At 42.4% G+C, this 22,841-nt stretch overlaps 1 protein-coding gene across 4 annotated transcripts in view; it reads right to left on the bottom strand.

Annotated features, from left to right (window-relative positions):
- TTBK2 (tau tubulin kinase 2) overlaps positions 1–22,841 on the bottom strand; it is a 321,653-nt gene that overhangs the window by 83,361 nt on the left and 215,451 nt on the right. For 3 of the 4 annotated variants that reach the window (XM_029598687.1, XM_029598686.1, XM_029598688.1), the window contains 4 exons: positions 16,454–16,546; positions 7,581–7,706; positions 5,216–5,373; positions 3,833–4,049 (listed from right to left, as the gene is read on the bottom strand). In XM_029598687.1, the coding sequence (XP_029454547.1) occupies positions 3,833–4,049; positions 5,216–5,373; positions 7,581–7,706; positions 16,454–16,546 (594 nt within the window). Of the gene's footprint in view, positions 1–3,832; positions 4,050–5,215; positions 5,374–7,580; positions 7,707–13,913; positions 14,031–16,453; positions 16,547–22,841 lie in introns of those variants that run through there. The other variant, XM_029598689.1, reaches the window with a different exon arrangement.

Below are 22,841 nucleotides of genomic sequence, written 5' to 3'. Positions count from 1 at the left end.
AGAACAGCTACCAATTCCTTTGGGGCATCCACAAACTGGATAGCCTCCAGCATCTTGTCTCTGGCATTCTCCTTCCATAAGAAGTTGGAACAGGATGGCTTCGGCCATGGTCTGTACAAAGCCAGCAAAGGTTAAGTCCTCAGGTAGGGACTGGCGCCACTCCTCCGGAGGAGACAGATCTGAGGGGAGGTCACCGATGTCCTCAAAAGAGGACTCAGAGGAATCATCCCCCTACAGGTCGTAAGGGGCGTCATCGTCACTAAGATCACCTGTAGACACCTGTGGGTGGGTGGGGGGGGGGGGGGGGAGGCCTTCCCAGGCCTAGAGGCTTGGGCACCAAGGGCCCCAAAGGACCCAGAATTGGACCAGGCAACACTGGTCACGGAAATGAGAGTCTGACCTCGAAGGCCCTTCCTCCTTGGAGGACCCTATTATGGGGATTGCATCAGGATAACGTGGCACTGGTGGCTGGTAGGGCTTCAATGGCACCCTGGACACTGGCACTGGCTGCGTAGGGAGAACGCTGAGAAGAGTGCTGAAGCGCTCCAGCAATGGTGCCAACATAGCGGGCTCTGGCATCAATGGGGTCGGCGGCTCGATACCCTGTAGGGCTTGAACAACTGCCAATCGCACCCTGCATTCCAGCTCCTCCTTGAAGGCCACCACTACTGACAGGACAGCCTCAAGAGGAGAAGGCGTAGCCAGATCTCCCTCAGAGCCCCAAGGGAGATTGGCACCAGAATCGGTGGGGAACACCTCGGACCCCCAGCGTCGATGGAGGGAGATACCTCCTTGCCGCGAGGTCACTTTGGGGGCATCACAGCAGAACCTGATGCCAACCCAAGCCTGGCACCGTGTGAGGATAGAGACCGGTGGCAATGTTTCCCATGATGCTTGGCCTAGTCTTTTCCCGGCGTCAAGGAAGGAGGAGACGATCCAGAGGTCCTCAACCGAGAGGAGAATGATGAAGGATGATGTCCAGCACCCCTCCTCCCACTGGAAGAGGGATCGATGCCCCAGACACTGGTGTCGAGGGTTCAGACTTCCTGGAAGCAAACAACTTCTCCATTTTGTCCAGGCGGGCACGCCCTTGGGGTTTATCTAGTCGCAAAAACAGCATCCCTGAATATCTTGCGCTGTCCCCAGGCAGAGGATCACACCTCGTGCGGATCCATGAGGGATATAGTCCGTGAGCATTGGGGGCACCAACGAAAACGCAACAATGCCATGACAAAACAGCCAGTGAGCAGTTGATGATCAGCAGACACTAAAGGACACCGCTACCGGTAACCAACCACATAGAAGGCAAAAAACGTACCACGTCTCAGACTAAACTAAAGCCAGGAAGAATGGAGAGGGACCCGGCACAGAAAAATGTTTTCCTAAAGAAAAAGAGCATGAGCTCCACAACTGCGAGATGATAGCTCCATGGAAAAGATGAGACCAAAGAGGGACCCTGTGTGGATAGTGCCATGCTGGGTATGCTCAGTGTGCCATAAGTTTTCCATGCCGGGCTCCATCCAAAAATGTCACCCATGTGTGAGGACAACCATCCAGCTTGTCCTAGGAGAAAGTATTAAAAAAGAAGAAACACAAACAAAAACTACCTGCAGGTACATTAGGGAGAAAACTTAACTAACAGCTTCTGCGGCTCCAAAAACTTTCACTGCAGTAGTTGTGAGAGAGACAGCAAAGAACTGGGACTTGTAGGCTCGGTGGAAAAAATGAGACTGAGGGACCATCTGGGAGGCTGGGAGGTGGCTACAGCTGCACATGCTCAGTGGAACATGTTCATAAACGTCTAGAATCTGTGAAGTCAAAGTTCCGTTCTGGGCTCCGTCGAATGACATCACACATATGTGAAGACTGCCATCTTGCCTGTCCTTTGAAAAAATGGCTGGACTTCAATAACTTTATCTTAAGTTATAATTGCCCCATAACACATACTTATGGGAGCAAAAATCAAAATTGCTCACACTGATGCAAAATGCATGGGAAGTTTTAGCTACAGGCCTTGCACCAATATTCAAAAGAAAAGTACACTCATATATACAACCTCGGGAAAAAGTACCCAGAGATTTGTGCCTGCCTTTTTCTGCTGGTACTTTTTCCCCTTGGAAATACATTAATTTGAAAATGTCATTTACAATTGTTATTTCCCTCCCTCAGCCTAAACACACCCTCAGGAAATTACAGATGTACAGTTTTCAAGCAGCCCATTTCTGCAGGTTAAATACCATGTTTCCCGTGGAAATGCACAATATATTACGTTGGTGGATTATCTGATTTTCATTTGATTGATTTGGCATTAGGAACTGCTATCCTTTCTCTTATTTATATAAATATCCATCTGATATTCTAATATAGAGGCCTACCAAATTAACCCAATGCTGCAGTGTAATTCTCTGAATCACCATTTTCAAAGTCAGCACTTTATGATTGACCATATTAAAGATAAGGCACCCACTTGAGTAGATAGCAACTAGGCAAGAAAAGTATCTGCATGACTTCCCAGCCCATCAACACAGTTCCCATTCAAGATTTCAAAATCAATTTCAATATTGTTCCTTTCTTACCACCCATATTTATCATTATCGTGCCCTTCTGTAAACCGTTGTGATGGTTATCTAACTTAATGACGGTATAGAAAAGTTTTAAATTAAATACATAAATAAATAAATAATGCATTTCTTTCCTCATTCACCATATTTAAGTACTGGCATTCTCCTAGGCAAACACTGATACTCAATGTCATTAGGACTATATTAAGATCTTTTGAACTCAGATTCAATTTCAAATCCTTTATACAAATGTAAAAAGGTAAAGCATTAAGAGGCCTACTAATGTACATTATTGTGTCAACATGTGTTAACACATAATTTGGTGTTTAACACAGAGTAAAACCACATAAATGAGCAATATCTGTAATGCTTGCTTGAACGTTACAGATATTACAGAAACATTTGACCGAACACGCAGGAAAATGTTTTGAATTGTATCGCATGCAAATGCATGCAAAGCAGCTCCTTAAAGACAATGTGGATCACAATAAAATTGATGATATATGATAAGCCCCAAAGTTAACTAAACCTCTGAGAACATCAGCAGACTAAGGCATCTGCTGGCGCTCTTGAAAACTCTGTAGCCAAATCCCCCTTTCCAACCAGATTCTCCTCTCTCTCTCTCCCAAGCAAATGTCCCCCCGAAGCACATCGCCACACATGACAAAGGGAAGCCTCTGGTCAGCCGGTACCATTTTTTTAAATTTCGGCACTCAAAGCAGATGTGACAGGGGCTCACTCCTATCCAATTCTGGATCTGGGGGCTTCAGTGTATAAGGAGGGATCTAAAGGGAGGTGGAAGCTTCTGTTGGAGGAAGGTGGCACAATTTTGGGGTATTGGAAGGAGCAGAGTTGACTACGCAGTCTTCATCTGCTGTGGGGGAGCAGATTTTTGGGGTTCTGGGTGGGTGGGGTTTTCATCTGCTGGGGGAAGAAAGAGGATGCCTCTTGGGGGGCTAGCTGCCCCTTTCAGGATTTCAACACTGGTGGGGGGGGGGGGGGCTGAGAATGTATTGTCATAGCTAACAATGCACCTAAATTTCCAGGTGTAGCAATGCGCGTTCCAAGCCCGAATACAAGCTTTAAGGGTTTAAAACTCTTAGTAAATTCCACGTTCATGAGAGGAATTAAAGTACATTAAGAATGTGCGTTATAGCACATTTGTAATGCTCTCTATTAGTTATTTCATTATACAATGTAATAAAATTAATGCTTTCATGTATGACATCCTGCCCTAAGACTAATTATGGAAGGGTTACATATATGCATACCTTACAGACCCCTAATTTAATCTTGTTCCTGTTGGCATCCATCTCCTCCCAGACATCCTTCTCCTGAGGTCGATGATGTCCCGGTGAACCAGGAATCTTCTCTGGCGTAATGGCAGCTGGGATCCCATTGTCCCCATCACTAAGATGCTCATCTGGAAATACTTCATCTGTATTCTCGCGCAGCAAATCTCCTGGGATTGGGGTGGCATTTGCAATTCTGCACAGGGAGATGCACAGCAAGTATCAGGTAAACACATATTCAAATTAGATTTAGAAGCACTGTCTGTTTAGAATCTGACACAAAAGTTATCAAATCACTTCATGTACCAGTACATCACCTACAAAAGATGGACCTGGGGCAATGTGTGCAAGATATAACGGCTGTATATGATGAAAGTGGAATATATGTAACAGAATGCTTTTTATTTTTGCTCAATATAATTCGATAAGTATTGCCAGTATTATATGATGGTCCTAAATATATAAATTTATAATACTGGCAATACGTATCAAATTATATTGAAATTTTCTCATCTTTCTATCTTTAGGGCTTTTTTGTGTGATTATATTTTTGCTCAGCACAAACACAATGCTCAAAAAATATTTTACAAAGAAAATTCTGACTTTGTTAAATATAAGTACTTTTTATATTAATTTTTGAAAAATGAGTAGCTAATAAGTAAAAAGCACTCATCTTTAATATTTCTGAAATTAGAGAATGATAAAAATGTACTAGTGTTGGCTGCTAATGCCACAATGTCAAAATGTTTGCTTTGCGGTCTTCCATGCATTTTTTTTTTTAATTTCTGTTTTTCTACAGATCTCTCACACTTCATCTACAGCAACCCGGGTTATTCTCCAGTCTTAGGCTTACCAGGAGCAACATTCAACTGTACAATCCCATTTGGCCTGTGATAAAAAACAAAATAAAACAAAAAAAAACTGCTAAAAAAAAAAAAATGACTGGAGAGGTACAGCTTTTTTGTTTTGAGGCTCCTATATTTTCAGTCCCTTACATTTTCTGGGTCTCTTCCAACTCCAACTCTCCCCAGACCGTCTTGCCTAGGTGGTGTAGGAGATCCCTGCTGGTCCCAGGCTGCAGGAGAGTCTTCCCTCCAAGGTGTATCCTCAGCTGGCCTCATCAAACAGAGGATCTGAACTTGAATCACCACACATCCCTGAATACTGTGGTCTAAGCGATGAGACCAGCTCCCCATGAACTATTTCTTTGATAACGAAGTGACAGGTTTCACAGTCGGTCTATTTAAGCTAAATTTCAAAAGGCGGGATCCTAGCACGTAGAGGGGCAATTTCAGTATGCACAGTTTTGTATGATGTGCTTTCTTTTAGGGATGGCGCAGAATGTATTGTTCAGGGACATACCCAATGGCAGCAGGGGTCAGGCGGGTATGGAGCTGGGGAGTAGTTGAAGTCGTCGTTGTCGTTAGAGAGCCGTCTGTTCCACTCTTCTCCCAGTCAAAGGGGTCACTCTCTACAACTCCGAATGTCTTCATGCTGTTGTCAAACACGGAAGTGAGGAGCTACAACCACAACGCAAAGGATTGGTAATTATATTGAAAAGCTTGCGTGTGTGTGTGCGCTTGTGTGCATGCAAGAGAGAGAGAGAGAGGGGAAAGCTATTAGCTACTGACAATCTTAAATGTTTTAAAATTATATTTTGAAAAAGTACCAAAACAAGGAAGTAACTAGGAACATGCCCTGTGTTCTCTGTACAATTCCTAATTTTGCCTTCTGAAATACACATAAGTTGTAAAAAGTACTACAATTTTATCATGGTTTTTAGGGTGACAACATTTTTTATTTAATTTATAATCTGCCCTTCCCCATGTATTACTCAGGCTCTCTTAATCCCTGTCTTTTCACACCTCCTGCAGATCCTGACAGCAGGAACCTCAAGGAGGCAAAAAGGTGTCAGAGCCCAAATTTGCATTGCTGACTTCAAGGAAATAGGGTAGGGGATGGAATTCTCTTCCATCCTTATCCTTCTTCCAGCATTTACTCCTCCTTTGTGCTGCACCCCACCCAGCATTTATACCTTCTGTTCTCCCAGCAATCAACCGCACCTTCTTAATATTTACCCTCTTTTGTACCACCTCCCAAGAATTCACTCACTCCTTGCTCCCTTTTGCATCACCTTTCCCTCAAGCATTCAACTTCTCCTCACTTTCTCCATTAACCCTCTCTTGCAACAGCCACCCTCAAATATTCAGCCCCTCTTTACCAGACCTCCTTCTCTCTCACCATAATCGCTCCCAGAGTACTCTGCCCTTGGCTGAGTCCTAGGATCATACAGAGCTTTGACTATGTCTGCTCCAGCCCTTCCCTCCCAGTTCCTTGCATGCTGCCTGGTAGGAGAGGGGCTAGAGCAGGGAGAATACCATTTGTTCTTTTCTCTGCTCTAATCTCATCCCCTCCCCGCATGTCTGTGAATGATTGGAGGGGAGGGGCTGGATTAGGGAGCAGAGGAGTTCTTCTTTGCTCTGCAGTTGCAGTGGCTGTTCCAGGCTCATTCACCTCCCCACCTTTTCCCTACATCTTGTCTAGAGGGGAGAGGCTAGAGCAGGAAGCAAGCAGAGGGCTGTTCTCTGCTTGTTGAGATTCAGGGCACTGGCCAATAGATTTCACACACAAGCCACCTGTGCCCTTATCCTGCAATGCCCCGTCTTGCATTATTTTGTTGTTGCATTTGTTTGATGTTTAATGTTTTTAATTTATATGCAAATGTATTGAAGTATTTTTTTATGGTTGTACACTGCCTTGGTTGTTCCCAGAGGTTGGAAAAGGCAGGTTTGACTGTATTTTATGTATTTTATCTTGTAACTTGCCATAAGCAAGTTTTTTTTCCAAACTGGCAGAATGACAGGATCTCTCACAGGACTAGCTGGTTTTTTTTTTGTTTTTTTTTTTTAAATCAGTTTTAGTTTAATTAAAAGTAATCCACATTGAGCAATTTGGAAATGGGGATTGTAAGTAACTGAAATCAAATAATTCATATTTATAACATAATAAAGTAATACTAGAATTATATAAATAACTACACTATTGTTATTTTATATAGCATGCTTCAACTTTGATTTTCTTTCACTTTTGACACAGATTAGTGGGAGAAAATTTCTCTTGTAATACAATGAGTTTCCTGTTATAGCAAAGCTTTTCTTTGAAAGACAAGGTTTAGAGAGTTTCATTGTTCTGTGAGAACAGCAAACAAGTTGTGGAAAAGATTATTTTCAATTAGCACAAACCTCGAAAGCATATGCACTTGGTTATCACTAGACTTTCAAAATTCATCTTGGACATTACAAGGCCAACAGCATTAAACTTATCTTAGGTGTACTGAAATTTGACTCAACTCACCAAGGACCTGATTCATCAAGGTATTTTCCCATAGACACAGAATGGGAGATGTGCCTTAGTGAATCAGGCCCTAAACCAGCAGCTCAAAAATATTTTGCCTTGCCTATGATGACATTTTGAAAAACTGACTGCAAAATGTACAAGCTAAATACTACAATCCAGGTTCAATGCTCAATTCATATTTCTGATGTTCGGTAGGGGTCTGGGTTCTGCCATGACTAATGAGTTTTGGCAACCTGAATGTATGACGTTAGAGAAAACTCAGATTACTACCACTACAATTATTAAGCTATCTAAAAAGAAGATAACAGGTGGTAGTATTTTTAAGAATACAGAGGATAAACCCATAAAAATCAAAACAATGGACTCTTACCTGATAATCAGGTTTTGTAAAATAATCTAAGCTAGTGATATGGTCCAGAAATATGCTGAATTCTGGAGGAAGATGCTTCAACATCAGCCGGTGCTCATACCTTTCTTTGATAGAACCCACTTGCTCCTAACAACAGTAAACAGGGAGATAGTGAATGCATAACATCCCAATCTTCCATACATGTTGATTAAACAGAAAATTCTTAGTCATGATTATTTAAACTGTATCTGCTTCCAGAGTAAAAACTGAGCTAATTTGCCATGTGTCTATATATGCTTTCACAACAAATTTACAGCACCTAGGAAGTATGTAATAAATGAGTTTAATCCACAATTTTCTTTGGTGGGTATTTTGGTTATAGAACATTCTGAATACAAAAAGACAAAAATAGTGAACCTTATTTTAAAATACAACCTTTTTTTGTGCACTTAAATTACACATTAGCCCAACTGGAAGAGCCATTAACTGTACAAATTAAGGGCCTCATTTACTAAGCATTTTTCCCCCAGAGACAGAATGGGGGGAAAAAAAACTTTAGTAAATCAGGGCCTAAATCTGTAATGTTAGACATTATTTTAGAGAGGTCAGCTGGTAATTAAAATCAATAAGATTCCTTTTTATGTTCCAATTTTAATGAATTCTTAAAATGGTATTAAGTGTTTTAAGTTTCCAAATGCTCCTCCTTTTTAGCTGATCCTACCATTATGGATCTAAATAAGTCAGAGTGCTGTTATGCTGTTCACATATAATTTGAATACTATGAATCTTAAACCTTTTTTCTGACAAACAGGCTGAATTAGCCATGTGGGTGACATTATCCGGCAGCACAGAATGGACTTGTCTCTATAGGTTAGCAGAGCGTTAAGCTCTACTGAGCATGTGCGGGAGTTCCCGCGCAGGCAGTGTCTCATGAGCCTCCTCAGTCATTTTTTGTCTGAGCACTTGCACAGATGTGTACGCTATCTCTCCTCAGAATGTTTTCACAAACTGCATATTTTTCAGACCAATTGGTCATTTTCTTTTTTATCTTGCTGCCTCGACAGCCCTGCAAAAGTATTTTCAGTGCTAAGCCCCCCCCCCCCAAATAATGCTGAATCACAGTACAACAGTAGCTACAGCCTCACATCAGACCTAGTCTCCTTGACATGTCTCAGAAAAAGAGTCAATGGTTTCAAGTGCTGGAAAGGTAATGTCTACTACTGACAGCCACAAAATGTTACGTCTGTCTAGGCCTGGACCATAACCAGAAGAACTGCGTGTGGACAGATGTCCCTGTGTTCCCAAAAGTCCAGGGCTCATCGTATAGAGGTGCTGCATAAATCTCTGTGGAGTTGCAGCAGATCCTCCTCTTGCCGTGCAGCTTCATCTGCCTCAGTGGTAAAGACCAGAGCAGTGGCTCCTCCAAAACTCCTTCACTGGTTCAGGCCAAAGCTGTGGGAATGAGTGTTCAAAGTTGTGACTCAAAGAAAAAGTGCAACCAGTCTCTCGAGCTAGATCTGGCATCAAAAAAACAGAAGCACTTGAAATGCAATGAATTGGTGCCAGTATCATTGGCATAACCCTCATCAGTGCTGTTGATACAAACTATGAAGTCCATGGTGCTTGATGCATGAACCAAACGGCATTAGTGTACTCAATGCATGGCACATCTCTGACTTGGCCACATGGTGCATTGAGGGAATCAATGTATGATGCACTGCATACAAACGTTGTATCAAAGCAGTTGGCACAGGCTGGATGCATGATATACTCAGCATTAACACTCCTGCTGCATGGTGACCAAAAAAGCATATTTCATCGACACATTTGGATATATTGGCACTTCGACTCATCAATGTACTGGGGTCAGACACTCAGGCCCTGAGGTGGCAGCCCGTGGCACAGCCAAGATGTAGCTAGAACTTCCAATAGTGCATCATTGACACAGTACTCAATGCAAATGTACTATCATGCATTGCAGTACATCAAGTCTCAGTCTTCAAAGTCTTTGAAGCATGCGCCCTTGCCGGTCCTACAGATTCTTCAAGTGGCTTTACCCAGTTGTATACAACCCATCCTAGGTCGGCTGGGAAAGGGGTTGGGTTGCCATTCCAATCTCCAATCACGAGAAGGCTTACATCACCTTAATTAAAGGCAGAATATTTCCATCTTGAGCTACTAGCACCCATATCCTCCATACTTCGGTTTACTTCAGGCCAACCATAGTCTCAAGCACAGCAATCAGTCCTTGTCTTTGAGGAGGATATACCACAGCCTACTGTGGCTCAGAGATCTTACCAATCAGTTAAAACTGGTCAATGTTTCTTCTCTACCCTTTCTAAGCAGTTGGATAAATCTTGTCAGCCTATTCTTCAGACGCTGGCATCAGCAGTTCCCCTTAGATGAGTCGAGGTGTTTCCCATAGGGCTACACACTTCACAGCAGAGTCTAGCAGATTTGAGGTTAAGGACTGTCAGGAGCCACTTCCTTTGCTGGGGGGTATCTCCTGACTCACCATCATCTTCCTTACATTCCTTGGTGAGTGACAAGTTTCCTGAGTTCAGATGAAAAACTCAACAGGCATACCCTTCAACCCTCTACCAGAGTCACCGGAAGACCTCTCAAAGTTCATTGAGAAGATGGGATCAGGTGTCAGAATCCATGTGTGTAAAGACAAAGTCCCTTGCTCTGATCTCCTAGGGCTCCTACAAATTTGTTGATACTCCATTGGAGCCAGAAGCATTGCCTGTATATTCCATCCTAAATGTTCTGCCAATGAGGATATGGGAAACACCAATCTCTGGCACGCCGACTGTGAGAAAGTTGGACTTGAAATACTGAGTTCAGCAATCTCCAAGATTTGGAGTGGTGTAATTAACACATAATTTGGTGGTATTTGAATCTTCAATGAAAAAAAGCAGAGAAAACACAAATCTACTCCAAATCATCACCAGGAATAGACCACAGGTTTTTAAACCACTTTAGCAAGAAAATATTTCAAGTTTCTATACTAACCGCCTGCATAATGGTCCAATATATCCACCACAACTGTCTCCAGAAGTTAAAATCTTTCCTCCAAATAGATAAGTCCTCAAACTATCCCCAATGTTTTTGAGGACATCCAACATCTCCTCCATTCAGTTTATGAATTTTATGATTCCATTTCAAGTACCTTTGCATTGTCCACTGTAGTGCATCACAGACATGGCTTCGTGCCAGTAGCATAAGACAGGACATACAGTGGCTTGCAAAAGTATTCGACCCTCTAAAAAGTCAGCATATTAGTGTGGATTACAAATGACACTTTCACAGATTGTTCCAGTCTGTTTATTGCAAACCAGTATACTCAAAGTAAATTTACAAAGTCACAATTCATTATTTCTCTGCATTTTTTGTAAAATAAAATTAAAAAATGAAAAATGCTGCTTGCGTAAATATTCAACCCCATGTGCTGTGGAAACTCCAAGTTTACACAGGTGAAAGATAGTACCTTAATTGGCTTGCAACTGGCCTCTACCTGTGAATCATTAAAAAAAAAAGGACAGCTTTTCTGGAGAAACGACCTCCTAATTCCAGCACCATTGGTTAGACTGTGAAATCTGTGAACCTGAAGGAAAGCTGTGAAAATGAAGACCAAAGAGCATTCTAAGGAAATTAAAGATAAAGTTATAGACTTGCACAAGATAGGAAAAAGCTACAAAATAATATCAAAGTGCTTGGATATCCCAGTGAGCATTGTTGGATCAATTGTAAGGAAATGGAAGCTGTTTCAATTCATACCACCCAGACACTGCTTACACAAGGCTGTCCCTCAAAACTCAGCATCAGAGCAAGAAGGAGACTTGTGAGGGATGCCACAGAGAGGTCAACTACTTTGAAGAAGCTACAGTGACTGAGACTGAAGTGGAGGTGCACAGACAACCATAACAAGAGCACTGCATACAAATGGCCTGCATGGGCGGGTGGCTAGAAAGAAGCCATTAGTGAAGAAAAACCACATCAAGGCACATCTAGAGTTTGCCAGGAAGCATTAGAGTAAGCCAGCTAAAGCGTGGGATAATGTTTTGTGGTCAGAAGAGACAAAAACGGAGCTTTTTGGCCAAAATTCTAAATGCTATGTATAGTGCAAACCTAACACTACCCATTTTGCAGAAAAAAACATCCCAACAGTAAATTATGGGAGAGGCAGTATCATTTTGTAGAGATGCTTTTCCTCAGTGGGGACTGGGATTCTTGTTAAAATTGAAGGACGGATGGATAGTGCAATATACAGGTAGATACTGCAGGACAACCTACTTCATTCAGTGTGCTAACAAACTAAAATTTGGGAGAAAGTTCACCTTTCAGCAGCACAAGGCCAAAGCAACACAGGCGTGGCTGACAAAAAAAAAGGTGAATGTTGTACATTGGCCATGTCAAAGTCCAGATCTCGATCCAATCGAGAATCTTTGCCACTATTTGAAAACTGCAGTCCACAAATATCATCCAAATAACCTGAACAAACTTGAGCAAATCTGCCAGTAAAAATGGGAAAAAAATCACTCCCAAACAGTGAGCAAAGTTGGTAGAAACTTATCCCAGCAAACTTAAAACTATTCCTGCAGTAAAAGGTAGTTCTACCAAGTCTGAAGGGATTGAATGATTATGCAAGCAGCATATTTCAGTTTTTAACTTTATTTTACAAAAAATTCAGAGAAATAATGAATTGTGACTTTGAAAATTTACTTTAAGAACATACTGGTTTGCAATAAACATACTGTATGGAACAATCTGTGTAAGTGTCATTTGTAATTCTCACAAATCTCCTGACTTTTTTTGGGGGGGGGGGGGGGTCGAATACTTTTGCAAGCCACTGTACATGAAAAGTTAGTGGTCTTTCCCTGTCTTGGAGATAATCTTTTTTGGGGGAGACGTTCTGAGAGACCAGTCACGCAGATAAAGGACCAAACCATAGCTGTTCAGTCTCTCTTGATGGGCCTCAAGCAACCCTCTGCCCTGAAATGGCCCTTCTATCATTACAAATGACCCTATTTCCACAGACGTCCTTTCTAGTCTTATCAGCAACACCACCTGCAAGCTCCTCTGGCTCAATGTCAATATCCTCTCGTTACCAAACCAAGACAAAGGAAGCAGTCAAACAAAGGCCACCCAACCAGTCCAACCTAAGCCTGGATCAAGTTTTTGATCCCCTTGACCAATCCACACAGATGTGTTCTAGTTGGGGGAAGAATCGAGCTTTTTCTAGATGAGTTGCACCAAACAACAAAAGACTTTTGGGTCCTTCAAATAGTGCAATCTGGGTACTACTTGCATTTCTCCCACCTATCACCACTTCCGCATTGTTCAGTGCTTCGGCCAGATCCAGTGCACTTGTCACAACGTCACCTGGAAGTTCAGTTACTCCTGAAGCAATGGAGCTCAGTGTCACAGCATTCCTAGGGTTGTTACTCCACATATTTCCTTATCGCCAAGAGATCAGGGGGATTGTGAACTATTCTGGATCTCAGACATCTGAACAAGCACATACACCAAGAGAAATTCAAAATGAAATATCTGGGGGTGGTAGCAATACATTTAAAGTGACAGGGGATTCAAACATTCCCTTATCTGGCTGAAAGGCTGATTATGTCCAGACTTTGAGAGGGCGTGCTCCAGTCTCTCCATGAAGCTATATCACTTCTGCAGAGCCTAGAGTTCCTAATCAACTTTGAAAAGTCAAATTTAGTACCAACGCAAAGACTAAAGTTTACAGGGGCGTAAATACATTTCTTACAAGACAGCGCGCTTTGGACTGAGCAACTTTCATGGGCACTCTGATCATGAAACTGCTCTCCTCTCAATGAATGAGCATGATAACTCTTCTAGTAGTACTAGGACACATGGCAGCGGCTAACCATGTTGTTTTGCTAACCTGGATGCATATTTTCCAGTCAGTAGGTCCTCTGCTCCCAATAGGATCAAATCACATAACCACTCTAACATGGTCCAGATTTACTGACAAATAGATCAAGAGTTTAAGTGGTGGTACAACCTCATGTCCTCAGAGAGGGGGCACCCCTTCACCTCCATCCATACCAGTTAACACCAACGATGGACATTTCAATCAAAGGATGGGGCATTCACTTGGGAACCCTTCAAACCCTTGGCACCTAGAGTTGCAAGTGAGAAAAAATGCTCCGATTGCATTCACACATCCTCTTTGAAATAAGAGCATCCTGATCCAGACCAACAATCAGGTTGCCATGTTCTATGTCAACAAACAAGGGGGAACGGGATTGTAGCCCCTCTATCAGGAAGCTCTCAAAATCTGGATGTGGGCGAACACAAATCGAGCCATATTACAAAGCCTCTTACCTTCCAGGAATCATCAACATGTTGGCCGCTCACCTCAGCAGAATATTTCATCCACATGAGTGGTCTCAATCTGCAGCAGACTGGCTCTTCAAATTATGGGGTCAGTCAATAGAGGACCTGTTCGTTTCACAAGAAAAACAGCAAACTAAAATCGATTCTGCTCCATCCTTCCAAGCGACTGCAGACTGACTCAGGATGCTTTCTTCCTTGATTGTGGATCAAGCTTTATGTACTCTTTTCCACCGAGACCACTTATTGCCAAGACAGTACAGAAAGTTCTTCGAGATCATGTGTGCCTGATCCTCATAGCTTCAGCATGGCCCAGACAAACATAGTATGCATATCTCATAGGACTTTCCAGCAATCCTCCCAGACCTGCTGGAGACAGATCCAACACTGCTCACTCAAAACAATAGCATATTTTATCATCTCAATCTCTCGAACTCAACCTAATGGCCTGGATGTTGAGCACACCATAAAGGCTGATCTCCACTTACTCACAGAGATTGTAAACCTATTAGTCTCCTCTAGAAAACCATCAATGAGAAGGAGTTATGCCTTTAAGTGGAATAGATATTCCAAGCAGTGTCTCCAGAATGCATTTGACCCCTTCTCATGAGAATCTAAGCATCTATTGCAATATCTGATTCAGCTTTCAAAATCAGATCTCACCACTTCTTTGGTGTGCATGCACCTCAGTGTCATAGTGCCTATCATAATATACTGGACAGCAAACCCAACTCATCTATTGATATTTAATTTCATGAAGAGACTGCTGCATGTCAAACCATCTGTTCAAAAATCTTCCGTGCCATTGGATTTAAATGTACTTTTTCAGCTAATGAAACATCCATTTAAGCCTTTGGAATCAGTTTCTCTAAAATTCTTGACTTGGAAAGTACTATTTCTATTTGTGATCACTTCTGCTAGAAAAGTCAGCAACTACAGGTTTTTGTACACTATCCTTCATATCATTGTTCTCTCTAAGGTGAGAGTGCAAGCAATTGCTCATACATTTCGGAGCATTGCTCACAGGTTTTACATGGTCACTCACAAATTTTTCTTTGTGCTATATATAGAAATGCACACTAATACTGGTGTCCATATCTCCAATTTTTTCTCCGAGCCCACCCAAGTTTCTTCCAAAGGTGGTGTTAGCTTTCCATATTGATCAATCCATTGTACTGCCTACATTTTTTCTGAGGTCATACGTGCATGAAGGTGCAAAAGTCCTCCATTCTTTAGTCTGCAAATGAGCCCTGGCAAATTATATAAGAAAGACTTAGTCCTATTGTCAAACCAATCAGCTTTTCATCTCCTATGACCCAAACCTTTTGGGAATAGTGGCTGTCAAGCGCACCTTATCTAACTGGTTGGCTGGGTGCATTCATCACAGCTACGACTTAGGTTTACAAATCACAGTAAAAGCTCAACAAGTGAGAGCCATGGCCTCCTCGTCCCTCATTTTCGCGAACAGCCCATTAAGAATATTTGCAAAGCTGCAACTTGGGCTTCAGTTCATACCTTCACATCCCATTATAGTTTTGATAATATCTCAAAGATAGTAACTTTCGACAAGCAGTTTTGTGAAATTTCTTCTTGTTGTACTCCACATTTCATGGTGGAGCCTGGGATGTTTATTAAATAAACGCTTAGCTGTAACCCTTAGTTTAGGATTCCCCATATATAATGGCTAATTCAGCCTGCTTACTGATGGGAAAAGCAAATTTGTTTACTGAAAACGGTGCTTTCTGTAGACAGCAAGATGAATTAGCCATGGAATATCCATCCACCAACCTGGAAAGTTGACTACATAGCTAGCTTAGCTCTAGTACTGACTGAGGAGGCTCACGAGGCAATTCCCACTCACGAACTCCTGTGCATGCTCAGAAGATATTAAAGCTCAACTAGCTTGGAGAGAGTGCATTTGGTGTCACTGGATAATGTTACCCATTGGATAATGTCACCCATAAGTAATGGCTAATTCATCCTATTGATGGAAAACACCATTTACAGTAAGCAAACTTGATTCCAAAAATCTATAAAAAATAAGAAATAGATGAGCTGATTTTCAAAAGGACAATGAGCTAGCCAGAGTTAAGCATAAAATCAGAACTGTTTCAATAAAGAGACTGAACTGAAAAATAAGCATAAAATCAGCACTGGTCCACCAAGTCAGGAGCTCACCTCAGCAACACTTCCCAAGTCACCCATTTTGAAGCCAAATTTATTTAAATAAAATAAAATACATAGCCGGTTAGTGAATCTAGCCAGACAAATTTAGCTGCTCTGCAGAGTGATGTTACCCAGTGGGGTCTAGCCAACTAAATCCTTAGCTAGCTAGATTCCACCAAAAATAGATTCAAAATATACTAGGACAAAAATGAAAGACCTGAGTATAAAACATAGAGAGGATGTAATAGGGTCTAGAAATAGGCAACTTGATAATTAAAGAATCAAGTTAACTTTTCTGCTTTAAAAATGCTAGGCAGGACATTTACTGTAGCTTCTTGCCACCCTCCTACTTTCAGCAAATTTACCTTGTCTTTTATTTTCCTCCAAGGTAGCTGTCCAACCACAAACTCCACCAGCATGTAAAACAGGGACCAAAGGTCATCATGCCTTCCCATCTCCTGTTAACAAGAAAGACAGCTATCAGCTTGCATTTCCATAAAATCCTTGTACTCCCATTACTGCACAACTCCTCATTTCTAGAAGTTGAGAGGATGGTTCAACTCCTCTGTATTCAAATTTGTGCAGATAGAATTATGGATAAGAGATAGAATATTAGCTATTAGCTAACATCTTATTTATTTATTTATTTTTAATTTTTATATACCGAAGTTCTTGTGGGAATTACAAATCACTCCGGTTTACATAAAACGATGAACTGCCCAACAGCGGAAGGGGGCTTTACATATAACTGTAGAACTGTCACCTAAACAAAAAACAACTCTCTCTTGAAAATAGCAGGGTATTTTAACCCATTAATAGTTGTAAAACTGGAGAGACAATCACATTTAAAAAAAATCCTATTAGCAACTGGACACAATTTCATCTCTTTTTATTCTGCTTTGAGCATCTTGAGTAGCTTCAGGGCAGGTATTAGCTTTTTTGCTGCCCTGTGCGAACAATTGCTGTACTGCCACCCCTCCCCCCCCTCCCAGATTCAGTCAGTTTCTGTTCCTGGCCCCTCAAATAAAGCCCAGCTCCCTCCTGCAATCTATATTTTTTTCAAAAACTGACACACCCTCTCACCCCTGAAACACATGGATAAAGGGTACCCTAGGCAAACCTTACAGCCTTGCACCCACGACACCCCCCACTGTCCCACACCCTTTACAGACATACACAATTAAATTAAGCATTTAATTTTACATGACAAATACACAGTCTTCTGAGGCAAAAATATCACTTATAACATGCATATTATATTTACATGCACTGCTGTGGTGCCAATCAGAAAACTCTGCTAAAAAGACACTTCGAACTCCTATGGAATTAGACTTTTTTTGTAGTGCGTGTTGGGTGTGGGCTTGGCCCTCAGAAAACCATGAATAAACAGAATTACCATTACAATATAGTAAACCTCCCATACCAAAACAACCCTACTTTATCTATGAAAAAGCAACTCTACACATATTTTACCAGGCCCTAGAACCCTTACGCGGCCTGCTGCACAGCCATGGGTTAGGAAAAAGGACACTCATAAAACTGAGCATCTATTTTCCTAACCTGACCCGCTGGCTGGGGCAGTGGACACGTGTCCAATATGCACATCCAACCATGGTTAAAACGGTGTGCTCAGCTGAGCACACTTTACTGTATCGGCCTGACAGAAATTACATGCCAGCAAATTGCCTCGCCTCAATCACATATGCAGAACACAGAGAGTCCCTGACCAAATACAGAATAAAGAGATCAAAGTTTAAACAGAAACGTGCTGAGAAGAATTGAACTGGAACCCATAAGCGGCCAGTCTTTATATGCAGAGCAAAAATGGAAAAACAGAAACATTACTATTCTTCATAAAACTTTAAAAAGTAAAATCAAGAAATAATAAAATCATATTCATAAAAAGAATAAATATTTCAAAGCAGGAATAGAATACTGAAAATTTCCCAAACACCATTAAAATATTTCAAAACATCCGATGAATAATCCAATAATTAAAAAAAGTTCTATTTCCCCACAAAAATTAAACACTTCAAAAGAGTAGAAACATCAAAATACACCCAATAATTAAAATTAATAATGATTAAAATCTCCTGCTCTCCATACCTGGGATCTTCTGATTTCCAGTCACCCTGAGATCATCATAGATTGGGGGAGGTAGGGTTGCGCAAATTTTATCTTCTCTCTCATTCAGACATACAATAACATTCATTCAAGAACATAAGATATGCCATAGTGGATCAGACCAAGGGTCCATCAATTCCAGTATCCTGTTTCCAACAGTGGCCAATCCAAGTCACAAGTACCTAGCAAGTACCCAAACATTAGATCACAAGCTGCTACTGCTTATTAATTACAGTCATAGCAGTTTATGGATTTATCATTTAGGAACTTATCCAAACTTTTTTTAAACCCAGTTACACTAAATACTGTAAACACATCCTCTGGCAATGAATTCCAGAGTTTAACTATATGCTGAGTGAAAAAGAATTTTCTTCACTTTGTTTTAAATAAGTTACTTGCTAACTTCATAGAATGCCCCTGGTCCTTCTCTGAGAGAGAAAGTAACCGATTTACATTGACTTGTTGAAGACCTGTCATGATTTTGTGGACCTCTATCATATCCCCCCATAGTTGTCTCTTCTCCAAACTGAACAACCCTAAATTCTTTAGCCTTTTCTCATAGGGCAGCTGTTCCATAAGAATACTCACACACTCCCTCTCTCTCACAGATATATTATGTGTGTGTGTATGCCTGCGAGAGCTTATCTGTGACACATAGGCTCTCACAGGCACACAAACACACACAGGCTCTTACACAGCGAAATACACACACACAGGCTCTCACACAGACACAGGCTCTCATACAGACGTAGAGACGCAGACACAGGCTCTCATACAGACGTAGAGACGCACATATACAGGCTCTCATACAGACGTAGAGACGCACACATACAGGCTCTCACAGACACACATAGGCTCTCACTCACATACACAGCCTCCTATGGTCATTGGGCCGGGGTGGGATGAGCTCTGCCACAACACACCAGCCTTCCTGCTTGAGAAGGGACAGCGCAAACTGCGCGCACCCACAGGGAACGTTGTGCATGGGTGCAAACACGTAAATAAAAGGGAACTCTGGGCTTCTCATTTTCCACTGCTGGCAGGTTGAGCCCTGCTGGTGACCTCTCTCCTTCTTTGGCCGCTAGCAGGTTAGGCTCCGCCAGTGGCCCCATAGCTTCTCCTGCTGCCACCGGCCTGCCACTCCCCCTGGGAGTGTCGCCCCATGCAAATGCACAGTATATACACCTGGTCGCGCCAGGCCTGAGTAGCTGGTCTGTCCTGTGCTGAGTGTGGACAGAGAAGGAGAGGAAGAGGTAATGAAGAGAAGAACGTCATGGAATTCAAAAGGTCATGGGACAAACAGAGAGGATACCTAATGGCTAAAGGATGAAAATGAAAAAAAGGGGTAACCTGTGTTAATGGGAGTCACCTGCATACAGCAGCAGCAACTACCCATAACAGAACGCATGGGGGCATAAGGGTAGTAGCTGTCGCTCCATGCAGGTTAACAGAAGGCATGAGGGGAGGTGGGGTTAACCTGCCCAGAGCAGCAGTTACTACCCTAAAAAAAAAAAAAAAAAAAGGGCTTGCTGGGCAGACTTTTTCTGCTGTCATTTACAATATGTAAGTATGTAAGAGAGATGACATTCACAGTAAGTTGGGTGAAAGCACTGGGGAAAGGGAAAGCAGGATAGTAAGTAGGGAGAGATAGGCATGAGCACAAAGAACAGAAGGGGAAGAAAGGATTGCCCCAGGATGCAGAAAGGAGAAAGAGATGGCTGCATAGTAGAATGTGGCAGGGAGTCAGGCAGGAGTACATGGTGATTGCATGTTGTCACTGGTAAGTAAGTACTGGAAGTAAGTACTTTTTGTTACTATTGATGAAACACTCTTCTGTATGATTTGTTTCCCGTCGATAGCAGGGCTGAATTAGCCATGCTGTCATGGGATCTGTCAATCAGGCCCGGGAGGCGGAGCTTGTCAAAGCAGAGAACAGAGCTTTGCTCTCTGCGGCTGCGCGTGTGTTCCCGCGCAGGAAAGTAACAGAATCTCCTCAGTCTGTTTTTTCCGCGAGCGGGATCGCACGCGGAGCTGATTTCTCCTCAGTTTTAAAAACAGAATTTAAATATCAAAATCGGGTTCAAACCCTGTCACTACGACCGCTATAATAAATGTCTCGGACTGACTCATAATCGAGACAAAGGTAAGTTCGCTCTAAGATATCATCTAGAGCATTAATCAAGCGGCCACCGGCTTCAGGACCTAGTCCGCTAACTGCATCGGCTCCAACGGAAGAAAGAAGCTTTGCCGTCAAATCCTAAGTCCTCCACTCTAGGAGGTAAGGGAAAGGCAAACAACAAAGGCCAGTGGGTTCTTGAAAATCCCCAGTGCCTATAGAGCCGCAACATACCTCATCGGAGGTGGAATCCTCGGCGCCGATGATTTATGCGCCTACGGCACCGTCCACGCGCAGATGAACATACCGGCGCCGAGGATGGAGTCTGTGCGTAGCTCATAGCTCCAGGCGCGCATGGCGCAGAGAAAACCACCGCGCTGAACAAATACGCGCATGGCGCAGAGAAAACCACCGCGCCAAACAAATACGCGCATGGCGCAGAGGAAACCACCGCGCCGAACAAATACGCACATGGCGCAGAGAAAACACCGCGCCGAACAGATGCGCATACGGCGCCGGAAGACCCAGTGCGTACGGCGCCGGAAGATCCAGCGCATACGGCGCCGGAAGTACCTGTGCGTACGGCGCCGGAAGACCTTGCGCGTACGGCGCCGAATACAAACCGGATTATGCGCAAGGCGCCGCCTACAAAAGGCTTATGTGCATAAAGAGGCTTATGCGCACGGCGCCGAACACATCGGCGCCGATAACCCATGTGCGCGCCACATAAAAAAGGTATGCGCATACAACTAAAACTGCGCAGAAATTTAATTCCGCGCACAGATTACAAGTGCGCATAAGTTCACCGTCGCGCATACGCGCATACCGCGCATAACTCTACATCCGCGCATAAACATATCTACGCGCATATATCTAACTCAGCGCATAGATCAACATCTGCGCGTGGAATCCATAATTATTCATAAAAAAAAAAAAAAAAAAATTAAAGATGAGCTGAAAGCGGAATCAATACCCTTCACACAGCTAAATTTCCAGAGACTGAAGTCACAGATACTGATACATCATCTGATGACTAATATAAGTATTTAAGTCACTCCCACCGTAATAAATTACCAAAGAGGAGTGCATCATGGGAGATAAATCCCTCGACTTCTATATTATCTCGTAAAGCAAAAAAAAAAAAAAAAAAGACAAGGAAGAAATGAAAATTTCTTCCTCGAACACTTCTTCAGATTCGAAAACTTTTAAGTATTACTTCTGATAATAGACTACAAAGAGCCCGTGAAGTTTCCACAACTTCACCTCAAACAGGTATCGCACAAAAACAAGACAGTAGTATGGTTATGCCCTCTCATATAAGAGAAGCATTTTTCCAACTGTCTCAATCTTAACAGTTTTTTACGTGATACTTCCATCATCATTTAAATACCTAATATTGCTACTAAACAGCAGTTGGCACCGACATCTCCCATGTTAAACCAACCAGCCTCACCAACTCATGTCCAGGAGACATCTTTGGATTCTCCTTCAATACAAACATCCCCATCACCATAAGTGGGATGTCTCTCAAATCTGCAAGACCACATTCGGGAGTCGTATTCCCCTCCTGAAGACCTTACATACCCAAAATTGGTCTTCTATAAAATTGATACTCAGGTGGAACCAACATTCTTCCACCACAAGATATCCTGCATTCAATCTTGCAAAATCCTGGAGGCTACCTTATACAATAACAGCCATTTCCAGGAAAACTGACGTAAATTTCCTATGAAGAAAACGTCACTATATACTCTATCACAATTGCATCATACATCACTTGTAGTAGAGTTGGCGATGCAAAGGTACAAGGAAATAAGTTGCATACCACTTCCCCACCGGGGAAAGACAACAAAGATTTAGATGAGTTTGAAAGGAAAATATTCCATAACTCGATATAACCGCAAGAATTATGCAACATCAGTTCAACATGGTGCAATATCCATATGAGTGCATGCAAGCTATAAAAACTACTTATTCCTCTATGACGGAACAGATACCTCAGCTTCTTCATGGCATAGTAGAATGCTCTCGACACCTCTTGAGGTCAATCTAAGAAGCACTTGAAACATCATCCAGGGCATCTGCAACAGTCATTGCAGCCCGCACACTAACATGGTTACGTTCAAGTTCGATATGTGAAGACTTACACGAGACACTATCAAACCTCCCATGTACAGGAAATATCCTGTTCGGAGAGAAATTCCAGGACGCAGTAAGTAAATTAAAGACAAAGATCTAGCAGTACAATCGCTAGCATCGCATCCTATTTATTCGACTACACGTCGTTATGTCGGGTCTATCCGTAGGCAACCATTTGCCAGAAGACCCTATACATTTAAAGTTTTCGTACGCAGCCATGCCTTGCCTACCAACGTCCTGCTCCACATACAATACCTCAAATCAACAAAGGGGTAAACCACGTAACCAAAGACAGCAGCCATTACATACGGCTACTGCAGCAAAACGACTTCGTCTTTTAGTTACTCAGCCGCCACCACAACAACAAGCTCCTC

The sequence above is a fragment of the Rhinatrema bivittatum genome, chromosome 4, assembly GCF_901001135.1.
Source record: "Rhinatrema bivittatum chromosome 4, aRhiBiv1.1, whole genome shotgun sequence".
Classification (NCBI taxonomy): domain Eukaryota; kingdom Metazoa; phylum Chordata; class Amphibia; order Gymnophiona; family Rhinatrematidae; genus Rhinatrema; species Rhinatrema bivittatum.
Note: the sequence above shows the minus strand (reverse complement) of the source record. Positions and strands in the feature narration are given on the sequence as shown.